The following is a 26,883-nucleotide window of genomic DNA, read 5'->3' as shown; positions in this document are numbered from 1 at the left end:
TGGATTCTAACTTCCATAGCTTCAGCCAAAACGACCTTCTAGCCACTTTGGAAGTCCCCGTAGCTGTTGAGGCTGACCATGGGCAGTCGAACGTAGGGTCAGACAAGTATTTTGCCGAAAGCTCTGTATTTCTGAAAATGTTCGTAGGGTTCTCTGTCCCTTCTACACAATCAACAAGCATTTGCAATGCAATAGGTCGCGCATTAGGAAAGTTTGAGCTATTGGTCTTGTAAATGACAATTTTTTTATTTATGTGTTGGTTTAGAAAATAGCTAAATTAATAGCTTTGTCATTTACAATGCCAATAGTTATAACTTTCGCAAATGTGACACCTATAGCATTTGTAATGCAACATGTTTTGTATTTACGTGACTTAGATGTATTGATATTACAAATAACAATGGCTTTTAATTTTTAAAAATAATTAATACTTAAATAATAGTGATTGTAATTTATAATGGCAATAGCTTAAACTTTTGTAAATAACTTTTGTGAAGATTATGTTCAGAGTATTTTATTGTGACGAAAACCCAAGAACAGAAGTGAAATATTAACATCTTTTTGTGACATTTGTAATAAAGCTTGAAACATTGAGAGAACATATTTGAACCAGTTGTTGTTGAATGGTTGCACTGATTGATGCTGTGGTGGCGCTTAGTGATGTGGTGGTGCCCCTGAGTGATGCTGTGGAGGCCGTGAGTGATGCTGTGGAGGCCGTGAGTGATGCTGTGGAGGCCCTGAGTGATGCTGTGGAGGCCCTGAGTGATGCTGTGGAGGCTCTGAGCGATGCTGTGGGGGCCCTGAGTGATGCTGTAGTGTTCCAGAGTGGTGCTGTGGTGGTGCTGAGTGATGCTGGGATGGCGCTGAGTGATGCTGTGGTGGTGCTGAGTGGTGCTGTGGTGGTGCTGAGTGATGCTGGGGTGGTGCTGAGTGATGCTGGGGTGGTGCTGATTGATGCTGTGGTGGTGCTGAGTGATGCTGTGGTGGTGCTGAGTGGTGCTGTGGTGGTGCTGAGTGATGCTGTAGTGGTGCTGAGTGGTGCTGAGTGGTGCTGTTGTGGTGCTGAGTGGTGCTGTGGTGGTGCTGAGTGGTGCTGTGGTGGTGCTGAGTGGTGCTGTGTTGGTGCTGTGGTGGTGCTGAGTGGTGCTGTGGTGGTGCTGTGTGATGCTGTGGTGGTGCTGAGTGATGCTGGGCTGGTGCTGAGTGATGCTGGGGTGGTGCTGAGTGGTGGTGCTGAGTGATGCTGTGGTGGTGCTGAGTGGTGCTGTGGTGGTGCTGAGTGGTGCTGTGGTGGTGCTGAGTGGTGCTGTGGTGGTGCTGAGTGATGCTGTTGTGGTGCTGAGTGGTGATGTGGTGGTGCTGAATAATGCCGTGGTGCTGAGTGATGCTGTGCTGGTGCTGAGTGAAAATGTGGTGGTGCTGAGTGATGCTGTGGTAGTGCTGTGATGCTGTGGTGGTGCTGAGTGGTGCTGTGGTTGTGCTGTGTGATGCTGTGGTGGTGCTGAGTGGTGCTGTTGTGGTGCTGAGTGGTGCCGTGGTGGTGCTGAGTGGTACTGTGGTGGTGCTGAGTGGTGCTGTGGTGGTGCTGAGTGGTGCTGTGGTGGTGCTGGGTGATGCTCTTGTGGTGCTGAGTGGTGCTGTGGTGGTGCTGAGTGATGCTGTGGTGGTGCTGAGTGATGCTGTGGTGGTGTTGAGTGGTGCTGTGATGGTGCTGAGTGATAATGTGGTGGTGCTGAGTGATAATGTGGTGGTACTTAGTGATAATGTGGTGGCGCTGAGTGATACTGTGGTGGTGCTGAGTGGTGCTGTGGTGGTGCTGAGTGGTGCTGTGGTGGTTCTGAGTGGTACTGTGGTGGTGCAGAGTGGAGCTGTGGTGGTGCTGAGTGGTGCTGTGGTGGTGCTGAGTAATGCTGTGGTGGTGCTGAGTGGTGCTGTGGTGGTGCTGAGTGGTGCTATGGTGGTGCTGAGTTGTGCTGTGGAGGTGCTGAGTGGTGCTGTGGTGGTGCTGAGTGGTGCTGTGGTGGTGCTGAGTGGTGCTGTGGTGGTGCTGTGGTGGTGCTTAGTGATAATGTGGTGGTGCTGAGTGGTGCTGTGGTGGTGCTGAGTGGCATTGGCATAGCCAATAAGTCTCGCCTTTGGGAACTTATGAGTGTTTAACTATTCAACAGTTGATGTTGTTGCACCAATGATATTGGCCTGCATAACTCAAAACTTATAAGGTCCCAAAAGCGAGACCTATTGGCTATGCCAATGCTTGTTTTTTTGGGCACATTGTGGCGTGATTCATATCGTTCGATTAATTTATAGTATAAGATTGGAATAGGGAATTATATGTATTATACTTAATTAGATTATATATTTATTATTAGATACGGGTAAAACAGGAAGCGCAATTTACTTCATATGAGAGATACTCGAAAAATAGAAAGTGCCATGATAGTGATACTTTAACTCGGGTTGGGAGAAGTTGATGGCGGCCATATTGGGCAAGTTGGTTGCGGTAAATATTTATTTTAATTGTCAACAATTAAGCTGTTTTTGCGTTACAAATTGGAGGGACAATATAGACTTAAACGGGGAGTAATGTGTTATAAAAAAACAGCAGGACATAGATAGCGTTTCCGTGTAGCAAGCCTTAGATCGATGTCACTGTTCCCTATGTAAAAGAGAACTAAGATGGCGCCTGTTTACCACGCCTTCCGACACTATGCATTGAGTACTCTCCGTTTGAAGAGGTATGTAGAGATGATTGTGATCGCATTTGGCGGTCTGTTGTGCGATATAGTTAAATATATTTGAATTTGGAGATACGGAGTGATTCCTAGTGAGATATATATAAAATATCATGTGGCTTATGGTACTGAATGTGCTCTGAAACATGTTGTCATACATTATAGGTATGGTAGTGATATAGATTTTTAAAGGAGGCAGTTTGTTTGTAGCCCTTATAACTGTGTGATAAAGAAATAGTGATTTGCCCAATTTTACTTGTGAAAGTTCAACTGGATGAACTAATATCACGTAAAGTAAAGCTGAGATAATTTTAGATTTCCGTAGAGCTGGTAGTGTTCTAATAAGTATTTACCTTCGAGTAAAGTTTTCGCTATAGAAAAGCGCATTAAATAAATAAACCCGATTTGGTTTAAGTGCTTACTGGTAAAGTTTAACTTGTCAAGGAACGTTGCTATTTTAACTTGTGAATTTAACTGAGGTAAAGTAGATGAACGTTTAGGCCTGCAACGTTGTAAAAAGATGTAAAAAAATGAAAAGCGGCTGGGAAATGCTCTCGTCATTGCGGGGGCGGGGGGTGCATTCCTTTGAAGTGTGAAGCAGGGGGCGGGAGAGCGGATATCTTTGAAGTGAAGCTCTTGGCGTGCTGGAGAAGTGTGAGCCTGGTGGGGGGACGGGATGCCAGCGAGTGGGAGGGAACGGGACAAGCGCGCGCTCGAGAAGTCACGGATGAACAATTAACACGCATTGTCGGAAATCCGGCTGGTTTGAGAGACTTTGGTTCTGCAGTAATAGGTTCGAGTATAACTCAACCTAAAAAGGGATTGAATATATTTCAGCTTCGTTTGGGTTACATAAACTATGTGGTAGTCTTTATTGCAAAATACAGTTTTGTATATTTTGTTTATGGAGAGTTTTATATAGGGCAATCTAGACCTCAAGGTACCAAAGTGTTTTACATGTGAACAGTTACCTTACAGATTGACACATTCATTTTTGTTAGGCACGAGGAGATTAAGTGATTTGCCCAGAATCACAGGAAGTTGAGCGTCTCTACAGAGACTCAAACCCAGTTCCCCAGCTTCAAGGTAGGCGCCCTGTCCATTAAGCCACATCCTCTCCCCAATATATACATCCTTCAAGGCGCTTTCCACCTTTTTATCTCTGGGATCAACCAATAATACTTGCTCTGAAGCTAGTGACAAAGACAAAGCCATACTAGATAGTATATAATTCACTTTTCGGATTTGTGGAAATTCTACGGCAAATTTCTCCAAAAAATAACATCTGTTAAGAAAGCACTTAACAGCTGATTATCCACCTCTTTCCATTCTTTAAGAACCATATTCCTCAAAGCCTCTTGAAATGGCTGCTCCACATTTTCGTTTGGAGCAAAAAAACTGCCTCCACCTGCTCTAAGGGTTCGAACCTAAAAGCGACTTGGATGTGAAATAGTGTCTGTTGAAAATGTACCCCTTGTATAAACTTTCCTCTTGGGGCAGGGTCCTGCTCATCATATGTGAGGCCCAGCACTTGTTTATTTGCAAACAGGTTCATTTAATGCTGCAGATCTGCCTCCTGTTTCATAGTCTTGAGGTCAACCCTTGATAAGGCCAGCAAATCACTCTTTCCCTCCTCCACCTCCATAAGGTGCCTTTTCTGAGTAACCATTCCACCTTCCATAACTGTAACAGGATAGAGGTGTAAAACTGCTCACCAGCAACCACTTACTGAATTCAAGATCTCATCTTGCGAGGTCTTGCTACCATAGAAACTCCCTCTGGAACGTTTGATTATACCAGTTACTGACTTGTGCTGGGCCAGATTGAACTCTTATTCCCCTCACTCGGATGGAAAGAGCTCAGATGTGAACTGGCCTCTGGCATACAATCCCCGTACCCCAGTCTAGGAAAGAATTGTCAGGACTGGAAGACTCGCCACACCTCCACCCTCATTCATCTCAGCTCTGTGCTGTTCAAAACAAGCATTTTGATTCAAGACAGTTTTACACTTACAGTGTTCTCATTGATAGCTTTATGTATGGTAATAGGATATTACTTTTCAGTGACATGGTAATGTTTGAAAAAAAACACTGCAATTCACCAGTTATAGTTATATCAAGTACCTATAATTCCTGCCCTAGGGGAATTATAACTCACACCCTCGCCATGCACTGCTAATTTCCCCACATATTACATCACTCATGGCATATTCTATTGTAATGGCATTTTATAAAGCGCTTACTACCCCTGATGAGGGGTCGAAATTATATCATTGATCATTTTACCGCAACATTTGCCATTAAATTATTATAAGATAACTGTATGTTGGGGGAGCAAGTTATAGTTACCTTAGGGAAGGACTTATAGTTATTTGAGATAACTATAACTGGTGAATTTCTGTGGGTGTTTTTGCATTTAAAACTTTATGCTGACACAGAAAAGTTCATCTAACTATACCGTCACTCTAACCTTTGTTTTTTTCAGTGAATATATACATATATTCACTCCTCCAAGGTCATCTTCAGGGTATGTAAGGACCTTACCAGCAAGAGGACGGACACTGTTACTATTGAGCCCTCCTTGGCACATTGCGAGGATCTAGCCTCGTTTTTTGTTGAAAAGGTGGAGGCCATTTACAGGTCATTTTCTCAGCTTCCCATCAGGGAGGAAATGCCTACTTCTATGGCCCCAAAATCATTGCTAACCATCCCTAGTCCGACCAGGGATGAGTTTTTAGCTCTGACAACAAAAGTTAAATCCGGCTCTCCGGATGATCCTTTGCGACCTGCTCAATTCCGGGAACTTGCTGAATGTTGCTATCCTGCCCTTCATGATCTCATCAACATATCTTTCAGCTCCGGCAGTGTTCCCAAGGCCTGGAAACAGGCTATGGTCATTCCGATCCTTAAGAAACCTACCCTCGATCCGACCAAACCAGAACACTACCGGCCCATTTCCCTTCTCCCTTGGCCAGCCAAGCTAGCGGAAGCTCATGCTAACCGCATTTTATCTGCTCACCTGCAAGAAACGAATCTACTGGATATTTCCCAGAATGGATTCCGGGCAGGTCATAGCACCGAAACAGCTCTCTTGGCTGTGGTGGAACACATAAGGAAGATGTTGGATCAGGGTCAGACGGCGGCACTGATCCTTTTGGATCTCAGTGCCGCTTTCGACACGGTGTCCCATCAGATTTTATTACATCGTCTGATGGAGGCTGGAGTCGGAGAGACGGCACTTGAGTGGTTTCGCTCTTTTCTTAAGGATCGAGGTTTTAAAGTGTCCACCCCCCCTTTTGTTTCTGCGTCACGTTCTATTCTTCAGGGTGTTCCCCAAGGTTCGGCTCTTAGTCCCACTTTATTTAATTTGTATGTTCAGCCTTTGGCGGAGGTTGCCCGTAGTTTTGGTCTTTCCTTAGTGTCATACGCCGATGACACGCAGCTGGCGGTGGCACTGAATGGAGACTCCAGCATGGACGCCCCCACCTTCCAGTCAGCGTTAAAAGCTGTTGCTGGCTGGATGGCGGACAACCGATTACAACTAAATGCCTCTAAGACCGAGGTCATTATTTTCGGTAAGGAAAGTGGTCTATGGGGAGATCAATGGTGGCCTACTGATCTTGGCCCTGTGCCTACCCCTGTGAGTGAAGTCAGAAACCTTGGGGTGTGGTTTGACGACAAGCTTTCATTTATTTCCCATACCGAACGCGTGGCTGGCGTATGTTTTGGTACTTTGCATGGTCTGAGACCCATTTTTAAATTTTTCGATGCTGAGACAAGACAGATTATGGTCCAGGCTCTGGTTCTTACCAGACTGGACTATGCCAACTCTCTGTTTTTGGGCTTAAACCAGGCCGAACTGTCCCGTCTCCAGAGGGTTCAGAACGCGGCGGCTAGGATGCTTGTCGGCCTCCCGAAATTTGTCTCAGCTCGCCAAACCATCCGCAATCTTCATTGGCTTCCGATTGAGCAAAGAGTTAAGTTTAAAGCCCTCTGCTTAACTTTTAAAATCCTCAACCTAGCCTCTCCCCCGATCCTTGCACAGACTATTCTGCACTATGCTCCTACCAGAGCTCTTCGCTCTGCTAGTCTTAACCTTGCCATAGTGCCTCGTTTTAAAAGGGCTAGAGTGGGTGGTCGCTCGTTTTCAGTGCTGGCGGCTGCTCTCTGGAATTCTCTTCCAGCTCCACTCCGCTCAATTTCAGATCTGCTTCTTTTCAGGAAGACCTTGAAGACTTTCCTTTTCTCCACAGTTTAGTCTGTTTCTTGTCCAGCTTTCTTAATTCGTGTTGTGTTATTCAGATCTCCAAAGCGCCGGGACGCCTCTTGGCTGCGGCATCCGCGCGCTATATAAAAAATAGTTAACATAACATAACATAACATATTCACTGAAAAAACAAAGGTTAGAGTGACATTACAATTAGCTGATGACATTAACGTTTGTGCTAAAAAAACTCAGAGGTTCACCAGCTATAGTTAGCAGATCTAACTATAACATGCGTTCCCGCCATGCACTGCTTATGACCTCACATATGACATCACTCATGGCATGTTCTATGACATCATTTATGACATCACTGATGACATCTCAAATGACATCACTTCATCCAATGAGTGTTAGTTTTTTTTCTAGTTTACATAGTGGGGGGGTAACTACCATATCACTTTTTTACCTAATTTTGTACAGCTTGTGTCCAGCTAATGGGTTGAATTGTTTACAAAACACATGTTCTAATGATTTGAAAGTATTGAACATGTTATAAATCTTTGTATTGAAGAGTAACTTTGTGTGCTGGTGGCAGATGACTTCTTGTGTTCAGTATGTTCCACCCAAGTTTTTTTGGTACTCCAGAAAAAGATTCCAACATGGCAAAAATTCTGCATACTACATACTAAGCATGGTAAGCAGCCTTGAGTTATTAGAAAGAATTATAAAACCAGCAATGGTAGCTAGGAAACTCTCTACTACACCACCTGTAGTTTCCACAGGATATTTCCACTTGCTGCCCACCTCTATAGGTTAGCTACCCAAGTCCAAAAATTAGGAACATTTTTTTAAATTAGAGAGGCAACATATGAGAATTGAATTTTTTGTTGTTAGTCAATCGATTACCAGGGAGTTTTCTTGATCTTTTATGCTCTTTATTCTTCTTTGAGTATAAGCACAAGGTCAGCCAACACGTTTCACACAATCAAGGCCTTCATCAAGGCTGCACTATGTAAAGAACAGCTATAAAACATACACAATAAATCCCACTTGTTTAAAACAGGCTGCAGTGTACAGCATCGTACAATAAAAAAGAAACTCAAATTATATCACCCATAACAAAATACATGAAGCACAACACAATCAAAAGTAAAAACAAACATAATTATGCTTCAATCAATCAGGGTTTGTAAAGCATGGCTACTCACCGGTGAGAGTCTCAACGTGCTGGGGGGTTGGGTCGGGGGGCTGCTGATCCGTTTGAGCGCAGGAGTTCAGTCGAAGAACAAGGTCTTGAGATCCTTTCTGAATTGGGTCAGCGACGGGGGTTGTCTGAGGTGGAGATGCAGGTTGTTTGAGGTCTTGGCGGTGAGGTAGGTGAAGCACCTTCCTCCAGTTCTAGTCTTGTGGATCCGAGGGACTGTGGCCAGGGTCAGCTGAGTGAAACGGAGGCGTCTGGTGGGTACGTGAAATGAGAGGCAGTGGTTCAGGTATGCTGGTCCTGCATCATGGAGGGCTTTGTGTGCGTACGTGAGGAGCTTGAAAGTGATAATTTTGTTGACTGGGAGCTACTGGAGTACTCATAGGTGTTCAGGAATATGGCTGTGGCAGGGGGTTCTCGAGGACAAGTCTGTCTGTGGCATTTTGAATGTTCTGTAGTTTCCTGAGGAGTTTTTGGGTGATGCCGGTGGAGAATGTGCTGCTGTAGTCGAGTCTGCTGCTCATGAGTCCATAGGTGACGATTTTTCTGGATTCGGTGGGAATACATCTGAATGTCTTTCGAAGCAGTCGAAGCCTATGGAAGCATGATGAGGAGACTCCTTTGATCTGATGGTTCATTGTGGGCGAGGAGTCCAGTATGATTACAAGGTTTCTTGCGTGGTCCGTGGAGGTGGGCGGGTTCCCAAAGCGAGGGCCACCAGAAGTCGTCCCAAGCTGAGGGGGTGGGTCCCAGGATGAGTGCTGTGATCTTGTCCGAGTTGAGTTTGAGGCCACTGTTTTCATCCAGGTGACAACAGACTTCATTCTGCTGTGAAGATTGTTTCTGGCGGTTGTGGGTTCTTTGCTGAGGAAGAGGATCATTTGGGTGTCATCTCCTCTGCATAGGAGACAATGTTGAGTCAATGATTCCTGGCAATAGCCTTGAGAGGGGCCATGTAGAGGATGAAGAGCGTGGGGCTCAGGGAGATTACCTGGGGTACTCCGCAGCTGATCTTCATGGGTTTGGAGAGGAATGAAGGTAGTCTGACTAGCTGTGTTCAACCAGTGGGTAAAGAGTGGATCCAGTTCAGGGCATTGTCGCGGATCCTGGCATCATGGGGTCTCGTGATTAGGGAGCAGTGGGAGATAGTGTCGAAGGCGGCCATGAGGTTTAGAAGGGGATGAGGGCTGCAGTTTCACCCCAGTCGAGGAGGGAGCAGATGTCGTCAGTGGCTGCGAGAAGTACGTTTTCAATGTTGTGCTTGCTTCTGAAGCCAGATTGGGAGATGTCCAGGACATGGTTTGCTTCGATGAACTTGGAGAGTTGGGTGTTGATGGCCTTCTCGATGCATAAAAATACATAAAAATTCTAACAAATGACAACCATAAAAACAAAACGTTATTGTAAAAAAAAGGGATTGTTGTAAAAAAAAAATATTTATCTATAGTCAGATGGCAAAGGAACAGACTCAATAAAATTAAATTTTAAACTGTCACACTTAATACAAATTCCTATAGCAAAAATCTTCGAATTATATATATATATATATATATATATATATATATATATATATATATATATATATATATATATATATATATGATTTCAATAAACAAAGTCCATAACCCACGCTCTCAGGAAACAACTCGGAGACACCAAAATGAAGCCAGTGCTGTTTTAATTCACAACGCGTTTCGCCGACAACGGCTTGATCACGTGATCAAGCCGTTGTCGGCGAAACGCGTTGTGAATTAAAACAGCACTGGCTTCATTTTGGTGTCTCCGAGTTGTTTCCTGAGAGCGTGGGTTATGGACTTTGTTTATTGAAATCATACTCGTGTCGGATTCACTCCGCCGGCGTCCACGCCACCTTTCACGGGTCGAGGGACCCGGAAGGAGTTTTTGTTGGGAAGCGAATATATATATATATATATATATATAAATATATAAATATATAAATATATATATATATATATATATATATATATATATATATATATTTTAATGTATCACTATGTTCAAAAGAGCAGAATGCAACTATAACAATAACACATGCCTCCTTGGATATTCAATTCCAAAAATGCAACCAAAGATATCCATTAACTATTGCCATGGAGGGCAAGAAAGCTCTGTCAAAAATAGCTCATGGCTGGGTTGTGCTAAACAACTATGACATACTGAAACCCCAACCTTATCTCAAAACGGGAAAAATTATAGCGACAAAGGAAACATTTTTAAAAGCTCGCTTGGGAGTTGGTTCGATCAACCCGTTTTTTCCCCCTTAGGAAAGAAAAGAAGGCGAACAACCATACCACCTGTATGGCTGTGGAACAGAGGATCTCATCCATATCATTTGTATTTGTGACAAACTAAAGGACATAAGGAATTCTCTATTTAAACCTCTTTTTAACCAGCAAGGAGTCAGGTCATGTCAGACAGGCAGTAATGCTATGCTTCAATCCAACGTCAGTGTAGTTAAACATCCCTTTTATAAAATTTCTGGATATTACAGCACAGAGACTGAAATGCCTTCCTCCTTTGGTTAGGAATCACTCCCCAACAACGAACTTGAGCATCACCTGAAACAGTCCTGTTAACTCTTACTAGACCTTTTAACGATGGCACTAAGATGTTAAAACCGGGCATGTATTGAAGTTGTTAACTGAAGTCTAGGATAAACTGCATGGTTACAGCCTACTAACAAACCCACGAGCAAGGTTTGCAACGGATTTTCTGGAGGGTTGACCGTTCAATTGTTAATTTTTCATTGATGTGAGTCTGAATAGATTATGTATTAACTGCGACGATTGAAAAAAAATATATGTGAAAATCTTTTAACTTGATTTATGTGTAATATAATGTGGATACTCTTAACCTTTTAATTCATTGTATTTGAGCAAGGAGTTCAGATTTTAACGTGTATTTAATGTATGCAATGGTTTTAATTAATCATGCATAATAAAATGTAATTATAACAAGTGGGGGTGCGCAGCTCACAAAGTCCAATAGGTCAAAGTAGATTGAAAAGTCACTTCTTTATTTAAAAATTTCTTTTTTTAAAAAAAATATTCATTTTAAATCATCCAGCCAACGCGTTTCATTCCCTTATAGGGAACTTCCTCAGGGCAAGCACAGTATCAAATGGAAAAGTGTATCGGTCAAAGTGCGTCTGGATGTTTTGAAATTAATGTTTAAAAAAAAAAAAAAAATTCAAATAAAGAAGTGACTTTTCTATCTACTTTGGCCTATTGGACTTTGTGAGCTGCGCACCCCACTTGTTATAATTGTCTTTTGATCTGGAGCACAGTAACGCCACTCAACAGTTGGCATAGCGGTTGGCTGCAAAGCATCTCCTCGTATAGGAACTGGCACGAGGTGCGGCACTGGAGGTCCGCTGTTGCTGTTTTTTTGGTTTTTGCAAAATAAAATGTACTTTATTTCTTACTAATTCAGAAATTGAAAGGTGGCATGTTAAGAAAAAGATAAAGAAAGAAAAAGGGTACACTAGAAAAGTGTGTACACAAAAGAGAGATCAATAGAAAAAAGATCTAGTTAAACAAGCCACATCTTATCAGTACTATGCAAACACGCAGAGAAGAGACTTACCATATATAGAGATAGCATTTTTGCTTCTCTCCCACTTGCCAGAGAAGTTATCTTAAACCTGCCAAACTTAGATGCCAACATAATGGCATTAACCCCATATCTATAACCGTATCTTTCTGTCCTCTCTTCAATATAACCAAACATGGCTATACATAAATGCAGTGCGTATGACACACACATTGAATGTGAGCAAACAATGCTGCAGGTGTCCTAATGTCAGAACAATACACCTGGACGAAGAGGGGACTGGAAGTGGATGCCACAGGAACCACGTTTTCCAGCACAACACTAGCTGCTGCAAAATCTATCTGGTTTCCACTCAGTTTCGTCACACTACCCTAGATACTCAGGCATAGCACAGCCAGGCATTCCATCTGTAGCACACAGTTGCCAGTTGGCCCGCCCCCTGAATGGCATTGGGACCAGTTTCCCCCAGTACTGGCTTTTTAACCTACATCATTTTGTTTTTTCTGGTTACAGAATAATTTTTTTCTTATTGTCTCTAAATATGGTGGTAAATCCGGAACTTCTGGTTCTGGAACACAAAGTGCTGGTGGTTTAAAAGTCAGGTTACTAAGAGGTCTGACATGAGTCCCAGCTGTGCTGCTCCTCTTATTCCGCGGGCATCCTCTGGTGCCAGTACAGCTGTGGCACTGTGCACATCCGTGGTGAAAGGTCATATTCAGTTACCACAGTTCAGTTTTTAGATTGCCAACCACTTGACACAGTGATGTTTGCAGCTCCCACGAACAGAGGTCTCCATCAAGGCGTAGGTGCTCGCGGAAACGGGTAGATGGGTATATTACCATTTGAAATAAGATTAAGTCCATCCGAGCAACTTTAATTAAAGTTAAATATCATATCAGGGCATTACGTCTGCGAACATTTAACTGTTCTAACTATTTAAGTTCATGGAATGAGCCAATCAGCATTTGATTTTTAAATAAATATCTGACAATCGGAATTAAAGCTGCGAATACTGCATGTTCCTGATTTGAATGGGAATATATTCGAGGCAGTTTTACTAAAGCAACTCATCTATGTACCATCCTCTGCTGCTTTGTATGATTTCTACTGCAATCAGTCCTCAAACCTTTTGCAAATCCGATCTGCATGGCTAAGAGGTTTATTAAAGTTTACCCAACGTTTATCAGTGTGAAAAGATATTGCTTATCTTGTGTGAAATCCACAAAACGCTACCAGGGAATATATAAATGGGTGCTGAACGAGAACAGGCCAGTCGTATGCATAATATTGACCTGTAGTGTACACAGCATTTGATAGCTGTAGACCTGTGCAAAAGAATATATTTAGTGGCCTTAAGTCGTCAAATGAAAACTGTGGGAATCTTTTTGAAGATTATCGTCGTCATGTTTTTAAGTATAGACTAAACATTTTTAGTAACAACATGCTGCACTTTGCATATAAATGATAGATAACCTGAGTCCTGTGTCATCCAGTGTTGTGGCTTATTCCTGTATATTATTGCTACCAAGTTTGTCCTTTCCTCTCTCTTCACTAAATATAAACTAAAGCCTCGGCACTGCCCATCACACCCACCACTAACCCCTCTCACTCCCCATTGTCCCACCCAGCTCACCATCCTTTTTAGTTGGGTCCACCATGATGCTTGGGAATTCTCAGACTCGCACCCCCTAACATTATTTGTAAAGTCCCAAGGTAGGACGAGTCAGCGAGAGGACACCTGAACAGAGAAACGTCAGCCTCGCCCGACTTTGCTGTGAAAGGCTACTTTGCTAAGTGGAGGGCTACTGAAGGCAAATAACCTTTACAACGCAGTCATTACATCGCACTACCTTTACATAGCAGTAATTACATCGCAACATCCTTTACATCGCATGTCATTACAACGCAGCCATTACAATGCATGTCACTACAATGCATGTCATTACAATGCATGTCACTACAACGCAGGCATTACATCGCAAGTCATTGCAACGCATACCATTACAACGCAGAGTACCCTCACACTATCTGACACTTACCCTACTGTTGCACTCACTGGAGTTAGAATAGTAATTTTTACCCCTATACTATCCAACACTTACCTTACATGCAATGTAATGGAATGCATTGTAATGGTATGCGTTGTAAAGGTATAATGCGATGTAATAGAATGCATTGTAAAGGTAGTTTCTGAAAATGCGATGTAATGGCATGCTATGTAAAAGAATGCGTTGTAAAGGATGTTGCGATGTAAAAACTGCGCTGTAAAGGCATGCATTGTAAATGTATGCATTGTAACGTCATACATTCCTACTGAAGAGTGATAAGGAACATGCCTGAAGTTAGTGCAAGTTGGGCATTTTCATCAGTGCGCTGTGCTGAGTCGGCACCAGCGCAGTGATGATCGCAGTGGAGTGATGAGGTCCGCACTAGGCTGTTTGTCAAGCCTTGCCATCTGCCTTGTGTAAATGCAGCAGTTTCCTCCAGGCATGGCTTGGCAGCCACAAGCACAGACCATTAGCTTAATGCAGTCGTGATTGACCCAGTGCCAGAATGACCTCAACACTAAAGCGGTAAATATGCTGATAAATAGACTTTTACTACCACACTTTCATTGCAATCGATATATATATGCGAGATTTATAATTGATCTCTGCATTCCATACCTATCAGCCAGGGCAGATCAGACAAAGTATTCCTCCAGATGAGATTCTTAACTATCCTGAGGGGCATAGGGCTGGGAAACAGAGGAAGCAGCTACATTGATGTCCATGCCTTCTTGAGAGGCCACGAGGCATGTGGTGATTGTCACGAGTCTGGTTCAAAGGGCTTGTTTCAGCGCATTGTCAACATATTTCCAAAAGGACATGGCAAAGGATCTCACTTGGTGGGGATGTGCGTTAACCTTTAATGGGAGGAGAGCTGCCCCTGGTGGGGTCCACCAGTGGGTCTGGAAGGAGCAGGCCGGCAAGGAGGTGGTGAGACAGTGATATGCTCAGAGGCACTTTATCCAGCCATGTCTTGTCCATAGGGGAAGCAGCGTTTACAACGCAGACAGAACTATGCAGTGCCATTACAACGCAGGCACTACAACGAACGTGTAGTAATCAAGCATCCCATTACAACTCAAGTTATTACATCTGTGATCTGCACCAGATCAGTACCACAGCCAGACCCTAAACCAAGGTGCGATGCATCCAACAGCCATCGTGATTTTATGTACTGAGCCCTTACCAAAGGCGTGGCTGAATACTGCCGATTTGAGACCGGTCAGTATTTGCCCATATCCTCTGGGTCTGTTCGATCTGTTTTAAAGGGTATGCTTCTGGCCTTGGCCATTGATTAGGAGTGGTCAGTGGGAGCAGGTGCTTGCCATTTGATACCTAAAACATTACCCTTGCTTCCTTTGGTCTCGTGGGTTGTGAACAGGCACTGTAAAGTCAGCAGCAGTGCAATCTTTACACATATACACCCACTTCCACCGCAAGATCGCCAACATACACAACAGCTTCGACGCCCAGACCCCGCTACAAGCCACCGAGCCAACGCCCCCCATCGACACCCTCAACACCTGGACCCCCGTCAGCACCGAGGACACCACCCACATCATGGACACCATCCACTCCGGCTCACCATCAGACCCCTGCCCTCACCACATATTCAACAAAGCAGATGCCGTAATCGCACCCCACCTCCGGAACGTCATGAACAACTCCTTCTTGTCCGCCACCTTCCCAGAGAGCTGGAAGCATGCCGAGATCAACGCCCTACTGAAGAAACCCACAGTGGACTGAAAGTATCTCAAGAACTTCCGGCCCTTCTCCCTTCTTCCCTTCCCAGCAAAGGTCATCAAGAAGACCGTCAACAAACAGCTGACCACCTTCCTCGAGGCCAATGGCTCACTCGACTCTTCCCAGTCCGGCTTCCGAGCCAATCACAGCACCGAGACCGCCCTCATTGCAGCCACCAACGACATCAGGACCATGCTCGACAACGGGGAAACCGTCACCCTCATCCTTCTAGACCTCTCTGCCGCCTTCGATAATGTCTGCCACCGAACTCCAAGATCCCGCCTCCACAACGCAGGGATCCAAGGAAAGGCCCTGGAATGGATCACCTCATTTCTTTCCGACAGAACCCAGAGAGTCCGCCTCCCTCCCTTCCGGTCTGTGGCAACCAAAATCATCTGCAGCGTACCCCAAGGCTCCTCACTCAGCCCGACCCTCTTCAATGTCTACATGAGCCCCCTCGCCGCCATCATATGCAAACACAACCTCAACATCATCACCTACGCCGCTGACACCCAGCTGATCCTCTCCCTCACCAAATACCCAGCCACCCCCAGAATCAACCTCCTAGAAGGAAGGAAAGACGCCCCGGAATGGATGAAATACAGCCACCTAAAGCTAAACTCAGACAAAACAGAGGTCCTCATCCTGGGAACATCACAATCTGCCTGGAACAACTCCTGGTGGCCACCGCGCTGGGCTCCCCACCGACACCCACGGACCACGCACGCAACCTAGGATTAATCTTGGACTCCTCGCTCACCATGTCCAAACAAGTCAACGCCATCTCGTCCTCATGCTTTAACACCCTGTGCATGCTTCGAAAGATCTTCAGGTGGATCCCCTCCGAAACGAGAAGGACGGTCACCCAGGCCCTCGTTACCAGCCGGTTGGACTACGGAAACGCCCTATACGCGGGAAGCACAGCAAAACTTCAGAACATACTCCAGCGCATACAGAACGCATCCGCAAGCCTCATCCTGGACATCCCCCGACACAGCCACATAACCGCCCACCTGGGACACCTGCACTGGCTCCCCGTCAACAAAAGAATCATGTTCAGGCTCCTCACTCACGCACACAAAGCACTCCACAACACCGGACCTGAATACCTCAACAGACGCCTCACGTTCTACACTCCAACCCACCAGCTCTGCTCCACCACCCTTGCCCTCGCCGCCATCCCACGGATCCGCAGAACCACCACCGGAGGAAGATCGTTCTCCTACCTGGCCGCCAAGACATGGAACTCCCTCCCCACCCACCTACGTCTGACCCAGGACCACATCGCCTTCAGGAGACACCTCAAGACCTGGCTGGTCGAGCAGTAGCAGCACCGCCCCCCCTCCCACCAGCGCCTTGAGACCCCCACGGGTGAGTAGCGCCCTCTATAAATTTCTTGATTGATTGATTGATTGGTACAGTACAGGCTACAGCCGCGCAAGCTTCTCACACACACGAATATGCGCACCGCAGACGAACCTACACACAAAAGGTTTGTAGCAAAAGCAGCAGCAGCGCTGTAGGCATAGGCAGCAGCAGTGTAGGCATAGGCAGCAGCAGTGTAGGCAAAGACAGCAGCACTGTAGGCATAGGCAGCAGCACTGTAGGCATAGACAGCAGCAGTGTAGGCATAGGCAGCAGCACTGTAGGCATAGGCAGCACTGTAGGCATAGGCAGCAGCAGTGTAGGCATAGGCAGCAGCACTGTAGGCATAGGCAGTTACAGTGTAGGCATAGGCAGCAGCAGTGTGTGCTTCCCTGAAGCCGGAGGTTTGCATACTGTGGGGTGAGACCCTGTGCTGAAGATATAATTCATCTTAGTTCGGGGAACCAAGACCAAAATCACCCTTAACACAATGCTGTGTTTTTGGTAAAAGAAGGCACAAAGGCCGCAGTTGGAACAGGGGCGGTCCTAGGCATGTGCAAGCTGTGCTCCTGCACAGGGCCACCAAACCCCAGGGGCCACCAAGCCAATATATATCCTTCTTATAATAATCCTCTGAGGATGGATACATATTTGCGTGGTGTCCCCTGGCAGGGATTTGGCGGCCTCCGGCTTTGTTCCACTTCCAAACACCCTGCCGATCCCCCCGCTCCATCTTTATTGGCCTCCACGCTCGGCCCTGCCCGGACCCCCTTTTCCAGGACCCCCTACCTATGCTCCCTGCACAGGGCCGCGATGAGCTGAGAGCCACCCCTGGTAGGAACTTTGCTCACATGCACAGCGCACATATAGCATAGGTACCAACAATTGAAACAGCGGTCTCGCACAGACCCGATACAGTCCAGCAGAAATACAAGCTTCTCAGACACCCAGAACATGTACAAAGCAAGCAACACAGGCGAAGCGTACTCGCACACACAAAAAGTTAAATAATGGCAACAGAAATTGAACTTACCTCACACAGAAACAAGGAGCTTTTTTACAATATTTTGACGTCGGGCAACGCTGCAAGCTTTCTAGCTCCGCTGCCCTGCGTCGAAAGAAAAGGGCAGAAATGCTCCATATCTACAAGATACAACGCATTCCTCTCCGTTCTCCCATCGCCACAAACTGCAGCTGTGCGCCAACATAGACACCCTTGCACCACAGTACAAGGGTGTCTGTGTTTTTGGCATGATTGTTTTTCTGCAGGAAGGGACACCTTTCTGTACTAAAGCAAAGATGGCATTTTCCTCATTAGAAGAAATCTCCTCCTTACGTCTCTTTTGGGAAGGCATTAGTTTTGGCACTGCCCCAGATTTATGCTAAGTTGTAAATCACTCATGCAGAACAGGCACAGAACTGGCAACAGCTATGTCAACACACACATACCCCTCTCCCCCTCTCCCCCCAAAAAGGAGGGAAAGAATGGTAACATCGGGTTGAAAGGTGTGGTGTAAACATTTTTGACGATACAATCTCATTCGGGCAGTGGTCTGCTCTCTATATAATCCCATTACTTCTTTATTACTCTAGCTGCATAATGTAAAAAAAAATTACATATCGTGTCCAGGTGTCATTGGATGGAGAAAAGAGAAAATAAGGAATTTATATGTCCTAACCCTATAAGACAGTACAGAAAAACTCTTTCAAGTTGTTCTACATGTGCATGCTAGGTCTATCTGATAGGGATTTATAGCCGCAGATTCCTTACCTTACAATTATCCCTAGGAGTCAGACTGGATCTGGAAATCTTCGTGAGCAGTACCCCTGAGTTTCGTACTTGTCATCATTTGGCTCGACGTGCACAGTGCCTATACGAGCACCACCCCAGCACTCTGATGTCAGTTCTTTTCTTTCAGCGCCACTTTGCCCAGAACCAGAGAGGCTTTTTTGACAGATTCTTTTGCGACTTTTTGTCTAGTAATTAGACCCTATTTGTACTAACTTCCCTATCCTATCAAAGGCCCCCTGCCCGGTCTCCTGGTCGTACCATTTGATAACCCCCTTCTCATGGGGGGTGTCTAATACTGAGCCTTTAGAAAGCTCATGTTACAAATCAGCCTTTGGTAAAATTGACCCACTTGAACTTAATATGGCCCTGGAAGCTTCTAGGCCTAGCCTGGTAGGGGAGCTTGAGGAACGTTTGGCTGGGTTCTCTAGCTGGGTCTCGAATGCAGTTGCTACCGTAGCCCCTCAATGTCCCACTAGATTGGCTAGGGAATCTCGGTCCAAACCCTGGTTCAATCCAACCCTCAAAGCTTAATAACATGACTGTAAGACCCTTGAACGGGCCCGGCGGAGTAGTGGGTATTGCCCGGTTGTCAAGCGGAAGCTCAGAGACAAGCAGAAAATATACTATGCAGCCATTAAGTTGGCCAAAGGGCAATTTTACGCTGCCCGCATTGAATTAGCCAGTAACAACTCTAAGGAAATGTTCGCTATTGTACAGAGCTTCACGTCCCGTCTGGCCCAAGATAGTGTGGTACCATCTTCACCTTCCTGGTCCAACACTCTCTCCTGCTGTTTTAGGGATAACATTCGGTCTATCCAAGCTGCATTTACTCCCTGCAACATCAGAATGGAGGTACCTTTGGAGTGTCATCCGGTTGGCACAGCCCATTACTTGTAGGTCTTTAGGCAAGTCGACCCATTGGACTGTCTTAAAATCCTAAAGGGGCTAAAGTCTGGCTCGCCCTCAGACCCATGTCCCACTAGGATACTTGCAGCAGTTGCAGGGGTCGCAAACATAGAAGTGAATACCATTATTAACATGTCTCTCCAGAAAGCAGTGGTACCACTGGCTTGGAAGGAGGCTAAGATCGTGACACTGGACCCTCTTCAGCCGTGGGGAGAGCCTTGGTTAGATCTGTTTGCCACCACTGAAGAATGTGCAATGTCAGCAGTTCTGCGTACTGGGGTTTCAAAGGCAAGCCCATACCACTCCTGCCCAGAGTTCTCAAGAAGACCAGGAACAACTGGGCCCAAGTCATTCTTGTGGCTCTGGACTGGGCTCGAACAGATTGGTATCGGGAGCTATTGAGCATGTCCATCAGTCCTTCAATCAGGCTACCCCTTCGGGAGGATCTACTGTCACAGCAGCAAGGAAGGGTTCTCCACCCGAACCTGTCAATGCTCCCCGTTCTTACATGGATATAAAGTGGCAACAGTTGACAGCTGTCAACCTTCCACCCTAAATCTGGAATGCTATCTTGCCAGCCAGGCGTCCCTCCATCAAAACGGTATACACCTGCTGTTGGGGCAAGCTTGTGGCATGGCGTGCAGAAATACTGGCTGATCCTCTTCCTGCCCTCCTTTCTCAGGTTCTTTAATTTATTCGTGCCCATCACAGCTCTCTGCTCTGGGCACCTCAAAAGGCTATTTTTCTGCTCTATCTGCCTTTCTGCAGTTGCCTGACCAGTCATCCCTCATCAAATCCCCTCTTGTACATAGGTTCTTGAAAGGTTTGCTACATATGTTTCCTCCTTCACTTGTCATCTTGCCTCAGTGGGACCTTAATCTGGTGATAACTTTCCTGATGTGTGCTCCTTTTGGGTTCTTGCACAACTATCTTTTCAGGCTCCTCACCATGAAGACTGCCTTCTTGGTGACAATGGCATCTGCCCGGAGAGTCACTGAGCTTCAGGCTTTGTCATGCAAGCCTCCATACTTGAACATCTACCCAGATAAGTTGGCTCTACGAAATAGAGCTTCCTTTCTGATGAAAGTCGTCACTTCCTTTCGCGTATGCCAGTCCATCAATCTGCCTACTTTTTATGCTTCTAAAGCAGAGGAGTGACTTCACTGACAGGACCCAAAAGGAGCATTGTCATTCTACCGTGACCACATGAGAGTGTTCCTGGTGGACGACCAACTCTCTGTTGGTTATGTCAGAGTGAAGAAAGGAGAGGCATTGCAGAAGGGGTCCATCTCCCGATGGATCGCGCTCTGCACTAAGATCTGCCATGCATTAGCCAAGAAGCAACCCCCTGAGGGCTTACGTGCTCATTCGACCAGAACCAAGTCTGTGATGCCTGTTAGCATGTGGAGTCCTGGACTTCTGCCAGGCAGCAACATGGGCATTTCTGCACATGTTAACAAAACACTACTACCTGGACAGTCAGGTCCTTTGGGACTCACGCTTTGCCTGTTATGTTTTGCTGGACTTTTTGGAGTCAAATTGTTTTGCGGACCCACCTTAGGGGAGATATTTCATGAGTATCTAGTCTAAGGTAGAAAACTGCGGCTAGAAGTTGCTATCAGATGAAAAAGTCACATATCTTTGGTAACGCCTCATCTGGTAGAAACTCTGTCTAGCCCAGATTCTTTACCCACTCACCCATTTTCCCTGCTCTGTAAATGGGAATATTTCACAGGGCCCTAGTTTACCACACTAGTGGTCAGTGTTCTCAACGCTCCTTGTGTGGAAATTTGCAAAAAGAAACTGACGTCTGTGTGCCTATATATGTACCGCGCAGGTCACTTCTGGTGTGGATGACGCAGATGCCACACGGAGCCTACTGTTGCACAGGGGTACTGCTCACGAAAAATTTCTGGATCCAGTCTGAAACCTGGGGATAATTCCAAGGTAAAGAATCTGTGGCCACTTAGAGTCTCTACCACATAATGCATTACCGAAGGTAAGTAACTTGTTCTTTAGGATGGCGGAGGAGCGAGTGGAAGGAAAGGGTGTTCTGTAGCCTCTTTGTAGACACCTTTCCTGGTGCTGAGACAGGCAGCTATGCTCATCTGCTTTTGTATTAATGTTTACAAATGTTATATACACAAATGCAGTTTGTTTCTACTTTCTTCTATGATTTGCAAATGCCCAGTGTATATGCTATGATCTTTTTCCAAGACTGATACAGCAAGGTGTATCATAATTTATTATTGTTACCGACTGATTAGTAAAAAAAAAGTGGATCAGTGCACTTTGCTTCCAGCCATATGCATGGCAGAAGGATGCAAGCAGGAATCGGTTACACAGCTTAATGTAACATCCCAATGGAATAGTTTTCGTTTGGTTGTGCTAAAGAACCATTGTGCCTGAACAAAACGTGGAATAATACTTGGAATGCACCACCACGTCGAATAACACTTGCACTTGAAGTGGAACTCTCTACAGGCCGATCAGGTTAGAACTCTACAATAAAACATCTTTCTTTCTACTTAATACCAATCTAATTTAAAAGCGGATACGACCGCTCTGCTGGGTTTACCCTATGCTGCAGGTCTCCTATTCAAGTTCCAGCGAGATAGCTAAGGAGATTTATAGCATTTATTTCAGAGATGAGCCAGTCATTGAAAATACCAGTAGGAAAACTCATTGTGTTAATGGACCTCTGCAGAGATCTGTGTTTAACCTGCAGCCTACAGGCACTTGTTTCAGTAAGGTATCCCATTTGCTAATGCATGTGCTTCAGAGATGTTTGTGTAACCTATACCTGAGCATATATAACATACGATTTATATTTATTGAGACTTGCGTAGTCATTGTAGCATCAGTGCTCTACATAGTAACAAACATGACCTATGAACTATTTCAGTTGGAGTGTATACGTAGAGGGTACAGTTTCTGCAGAATTTGAGTAAATGTATTTCACATAAACAAAATAAGTAAGAACAAAACAAAAACAAATGCATCGTTCTACTAGTTGGTAAACATGATGTACTGTAGGCATTTAAGTACTTTTTCTTTGGTGATGTGCAAGGTATAGTAAGAAAGTTGAATGGGTTCATGCACTTGCTGTTTAGAGTTGTGCATCATCTGTAGAGCTCAGGCCCCAGTCCCTCTATGACTGCTCAGTGGATTCATGCACCTGCTGCAGAGATTGTGATACAGCATGCAGGTCTCAATTTCCGATTCCATCACATAGACAGACCAGCTCATTTGCTAGGGCAGCTTAATTTGGAGTTGACCGGTAACAGACAATCCTCCCTCAGACTTTTTTGAGGGAGTGCTCCAGCCTCAGTTGGAGGAATGTCCCCCGTGTAAGAACCGCCCACTGTAATCAAGCATAATGGTATTTAATTAGCATTGTAATTGCAATAGCCCAAATTGTCGTGCATGAGAATGCAATGCTGACTGGCTTATATTTGCCCTCTTCTTTTTTGCAGGAAGGATGTCGGAAGGCCCAGAAATCCAGCCGGTGGCTTTGGGGGCCTCTCGGGTGGAGCTCCGGGTTTCTTGCAAAAATCTGCTGGACCGAGACACCTTGGCCAAGTCCAACCCCTGCGTGATCCTGAAGCTCTGCTCTGAGGGGAAGTGCAATGAGGTAAGGGAGGTCAACACTCCCTCAAGCTTAACGCCTCGAAACACTGCCTCGATCCTTCTTTCTAAGGATCATTGCTTTGGTTAATTGCAGTGCTATTTTTTACATCACCTTTCACCTTAGGGGATTAGGCACTTCATGAGATGCAATTCATTGTTTTGCAGTACGTTCTATATATGCTCCGTAGATGTACAGATTCAGTTATTCGTATGCAGTGCGTCCTATATATGCTCTGTAGATGTACAGATTCAGTTATTCGTATGCAGTGCGTCCTATATATGCTCCGTAGATGTACAGATTCAGTTATTCGTATGCAGTACGTCCTATATATGCTCTGTAGATGTACAGATTCAGTTATTCGTATGCAGTACGTCCTATATATGCTCTGTAGATGTACAGATTCAGTTATTGTTTTGCAGTACGTCCTATATATGCTCTGTAGATGTACAGATTCAGTTATTCGTATGCAGTACGTCCTATATATGCTCTGTAGATGTACAGATTCAGTTATTCGTATGCAGTACGTTCTATATATGCTCCGTAGATGTACAGATTCAGTTATTCGTATGCAGTACGTCCTATATATGCTCTGTAGATGTACAGATTCAGTTATTCGTATGCAGTACGTCCTATATATGCTCCGTAGATGTACAGATTCAGTTATTCGTATGCAGTACGTCCTATATATGCTCTGTAGATGTACAGATTCAGTTATTCGTATGCAGTACGTCCTATATATGCTCTGTAGATGTACAGATTCAGTTATTGTTTTGCAGTACGTCCTATATATGCTCTGTAGATGTACAGATTCAGTTATTCGTATGCAGTACGTCCTATATATGCTCTGTAGATGTACAGATTCAGTTATTGTTTTGCAGTACGTCCTATATATGCTCTGTAGATGTACAGATTCAGTTATTGTTTTGCAGTACGTCCTATATATGCTCTGTAGATGTACAGATTCAGTTATTCGTATGCAGTACGTTCTATATATGCTCCGTAGATGTACAGATTCAGTTATTCGTATGCAGTACGTCCTATATATGCTCTGTAAATGTACAGATTCAGTTATTCGTATGCAGTACGTCCTATATATGCTCTGTAGATGTACAGATTCAGTTATTGTTTTGCAGTCGTTCTATACATGCTCCGTAGATGTACAGATTCAGTTATTCTTATGCAGTACGTCCTATATATGCTCTGTAAATGTACAGATTCAGTTATTGTTATGCAGTACGTTCTATATATGCTCTATAGATGTACATATTCAGTTATTCTTATGCAGTACGTCCTATATATGCTCTGTAGATGTACAGATTCAGTTATTGTTTTGCGGTACGTCCTATATATGCTCTATAGATGTACATATTCAGTTATTCTTATGCAGTACGTCCTATATATGCTCTGTAGATGTACAGATTCAGTTATTGTTTTGCAGTACGTCCTATATATGCTCTGTAGATGTACAGATTCAGTTATTCGTATGCAGAACGTTCTATATATGCTCCGTAGATGTACAGATTCAGTTATTCGTATGCAGTATGTCCTATATATGCTCTGTAAATGTACAGATTCAGTTATTCGTATGCAGTACGTCCTATATATGCTCTGTAGATGTACAGATTCAGTTATTGTTTTGCAGTCGTTCTATACATGCTCCGTAGATGTACAGATTCAGTTATTCTTATGCAGTACGTCCTATATATGCTCTGTAGATGTACAGATTCAGTTATTGTTATGCAGTACGTTCTATATATGCTCTATAGATGTACATATTCAGTTATTCTTATGCAGTACGTCCTATATATGCTCTGTAGATGTACAGATTCAGTTATTGTTTTGCGGTACGTCCTATATATGCTCTGTAGATGTACAGATTCAGTTATTGTTATGCAGTACGTTCTATATATGCTCTATAGATGTACATATTCGGTTATTCTTATGCAGTACGTCCTATATATGCTCTGTAGATGTACAGATTCAGTTATTGTTTTGCGGTACGTTCTATATATGCTCCGTAGATGTACAGATTCAGTTATTCGTATGCAGTACGTCCTATATATGCTCTGTAGATGTACAGATTCAGTTATTGTTATGCAGTACGTTCTATATATGCTCTATAGATGTACAGATTGCCTCTCGGTATTAACAGGGAATTGCCAAAGGCGTTGTTAACTTGGTTTAAGATTATGTCTACTATATAAGTGAATAATTACTCTACTGTGCAAATGATTGATTATACGTTTTTTCTAACTATGTCTTTGTTGGAATATATAAAGCGATACATAAGGATTCTCAAGAAAATGTGCCATAATAAAGCCGTATTTCAAACCATTAACAACCAAAAAGAAGAGAAAACCTTGAAAGCCACCTGTGCCATTTGGATGGGAGGTGGGGGAGGGTTGGGAGGAAGGTAGACTCAATAATCACTCACCCCACCACAAGAATCAAAACATTTTACTGCTTTTGATATCTTGCATTCCGTTTTCCTTCATCCCACCTCCAACCATAGCAAAAGATTTCTCTTTTCAATTACCTTTCAGTTATCAAAGATAAGTCAAGAGGTTCAAACATATATAATGTGAATTGCTTATTACGATTTTTGCACTGTATAGACATATTCTTTTGTCTTGTTCTCCTCTTTATAACGCGCACAATCGTTAAGTGTAATGCCTAAATATAAAAAGGCTGCATCATAATTGCTTGAACATTTAGAGAATATGTGAAGACAGAGACGTTTATTTTATGGGGATATCATATTGCAATATGTCCAACAAACTTGTATTTTTTGGCTAACAACAAGCTTGTCTTTTTGGCTAGCACATCATCATGACATTATTGCAAAACAACAACACAGCGTTATTGTTTTTTTATTTGTAATTCCTTTATTGTAATATTAGCATGGAGTTGGGAAGATTTCGCATACCTCCGTGGCACCAAGAGAGTCTTTTTAACCCGAGGAGGCTGTTATCCTTTCCTAGTGACAGATTTAAGGCAATCCACGCAGGCAAGATTGACAGAGGGCCCCAATGTGGGTGAAGTTGAAGGGCAGAGTGGAGCATTGATGCTGGAATTATGCTGGGTAGGGGTTTGGGTGGCCTTGGTGCAACAATTGTGCATTTTACTGGTAAATGATTCCATTTGTTGTTTTAAATCTTCAACTGGAATAGTGTGTTATGAAGTCTGATCCTTTGGCTGAGAACCACTATTAAAATTCCAGTACTAATCCAGAGAAAATACACTGGTCAATGTAGATCATCCAAGTGAGTTGTAGGATCTAGGACCTGTTTACTTTTAGCTGAGCCCCTGAGTGGTCTCTCTGTTATATACTATCTCCAGTTTGTTCACTGATGGATTCTGCATTATGGATTTTCAGTATTCAGAGTTGTCTTTTTATGTCTGGGGTTCGCCAGGACCTTTTGATTTTACTAAAATTCTATTTATCATATATTTACATAAAGGGCCTTTCAGCCACCTCTCTTCATCCATTGGTCTGTTTATGTGTCATTTTCTAAAATGTTGCTTTCGCCCACTACAACATACAGCATGGGGCAATGGTCTAGCCTACTTTAGCCACTGGCTAACTTCACTTCGAGTGATTGCATTTAGCCCTTTCACAAGGAGCTTATCCACATGCAAGATAGTTCCCTTCAGTGCCAGTGTTTTTGTTTGTACTTTATTATTAC

The 26,883-nt window shown here is 44.2% G+C and overlaps 1 protein-coding gene across 2 annotated transcripts in view; it reads left to right on the top strand.

Annotated features, from left to right (window-relative positions):
- The window catches only part of CPNE6 (copine 6), a 461,434-nt gene that overhangs the window by 173,176 nt on the left and 261,375 nt on the right, over positions 1-26,883 (top strand). For both annotated transcript variants that reach the window (XM_086923675.1, XM_086923676.1), the window contains exon 3: positions 23,043-23,200. In XM_086923675.1, coding sequence (XP_086779801.1) covers positions 23,048-23,200 — 153 coding nt within the window. In that variant the 5' untranslated portion in view covers positions 23,043-23,047. The remainder of the gene's footprint in view (positions 1-23,042; positions 23,201-26,883) is intronic.

Source organism: Lissotriton vulgaris, chromosome 5 (assembly GCF_964263255.1).
Source record: "Lissotriton vulgaris chromosome 5, aLisVul1.2, whole genome shotgun sequence".
NCBI lineage: Eukaryota > Metazoa > Chordata > Amphibia > Caudata > Salamandridae > Lissotriton > Lissotriton vulgaris.
Note: the sequence above shows the minus strand (reverse complement) of the source record. Positions and strands in the feature narration are given on the sequence as shown.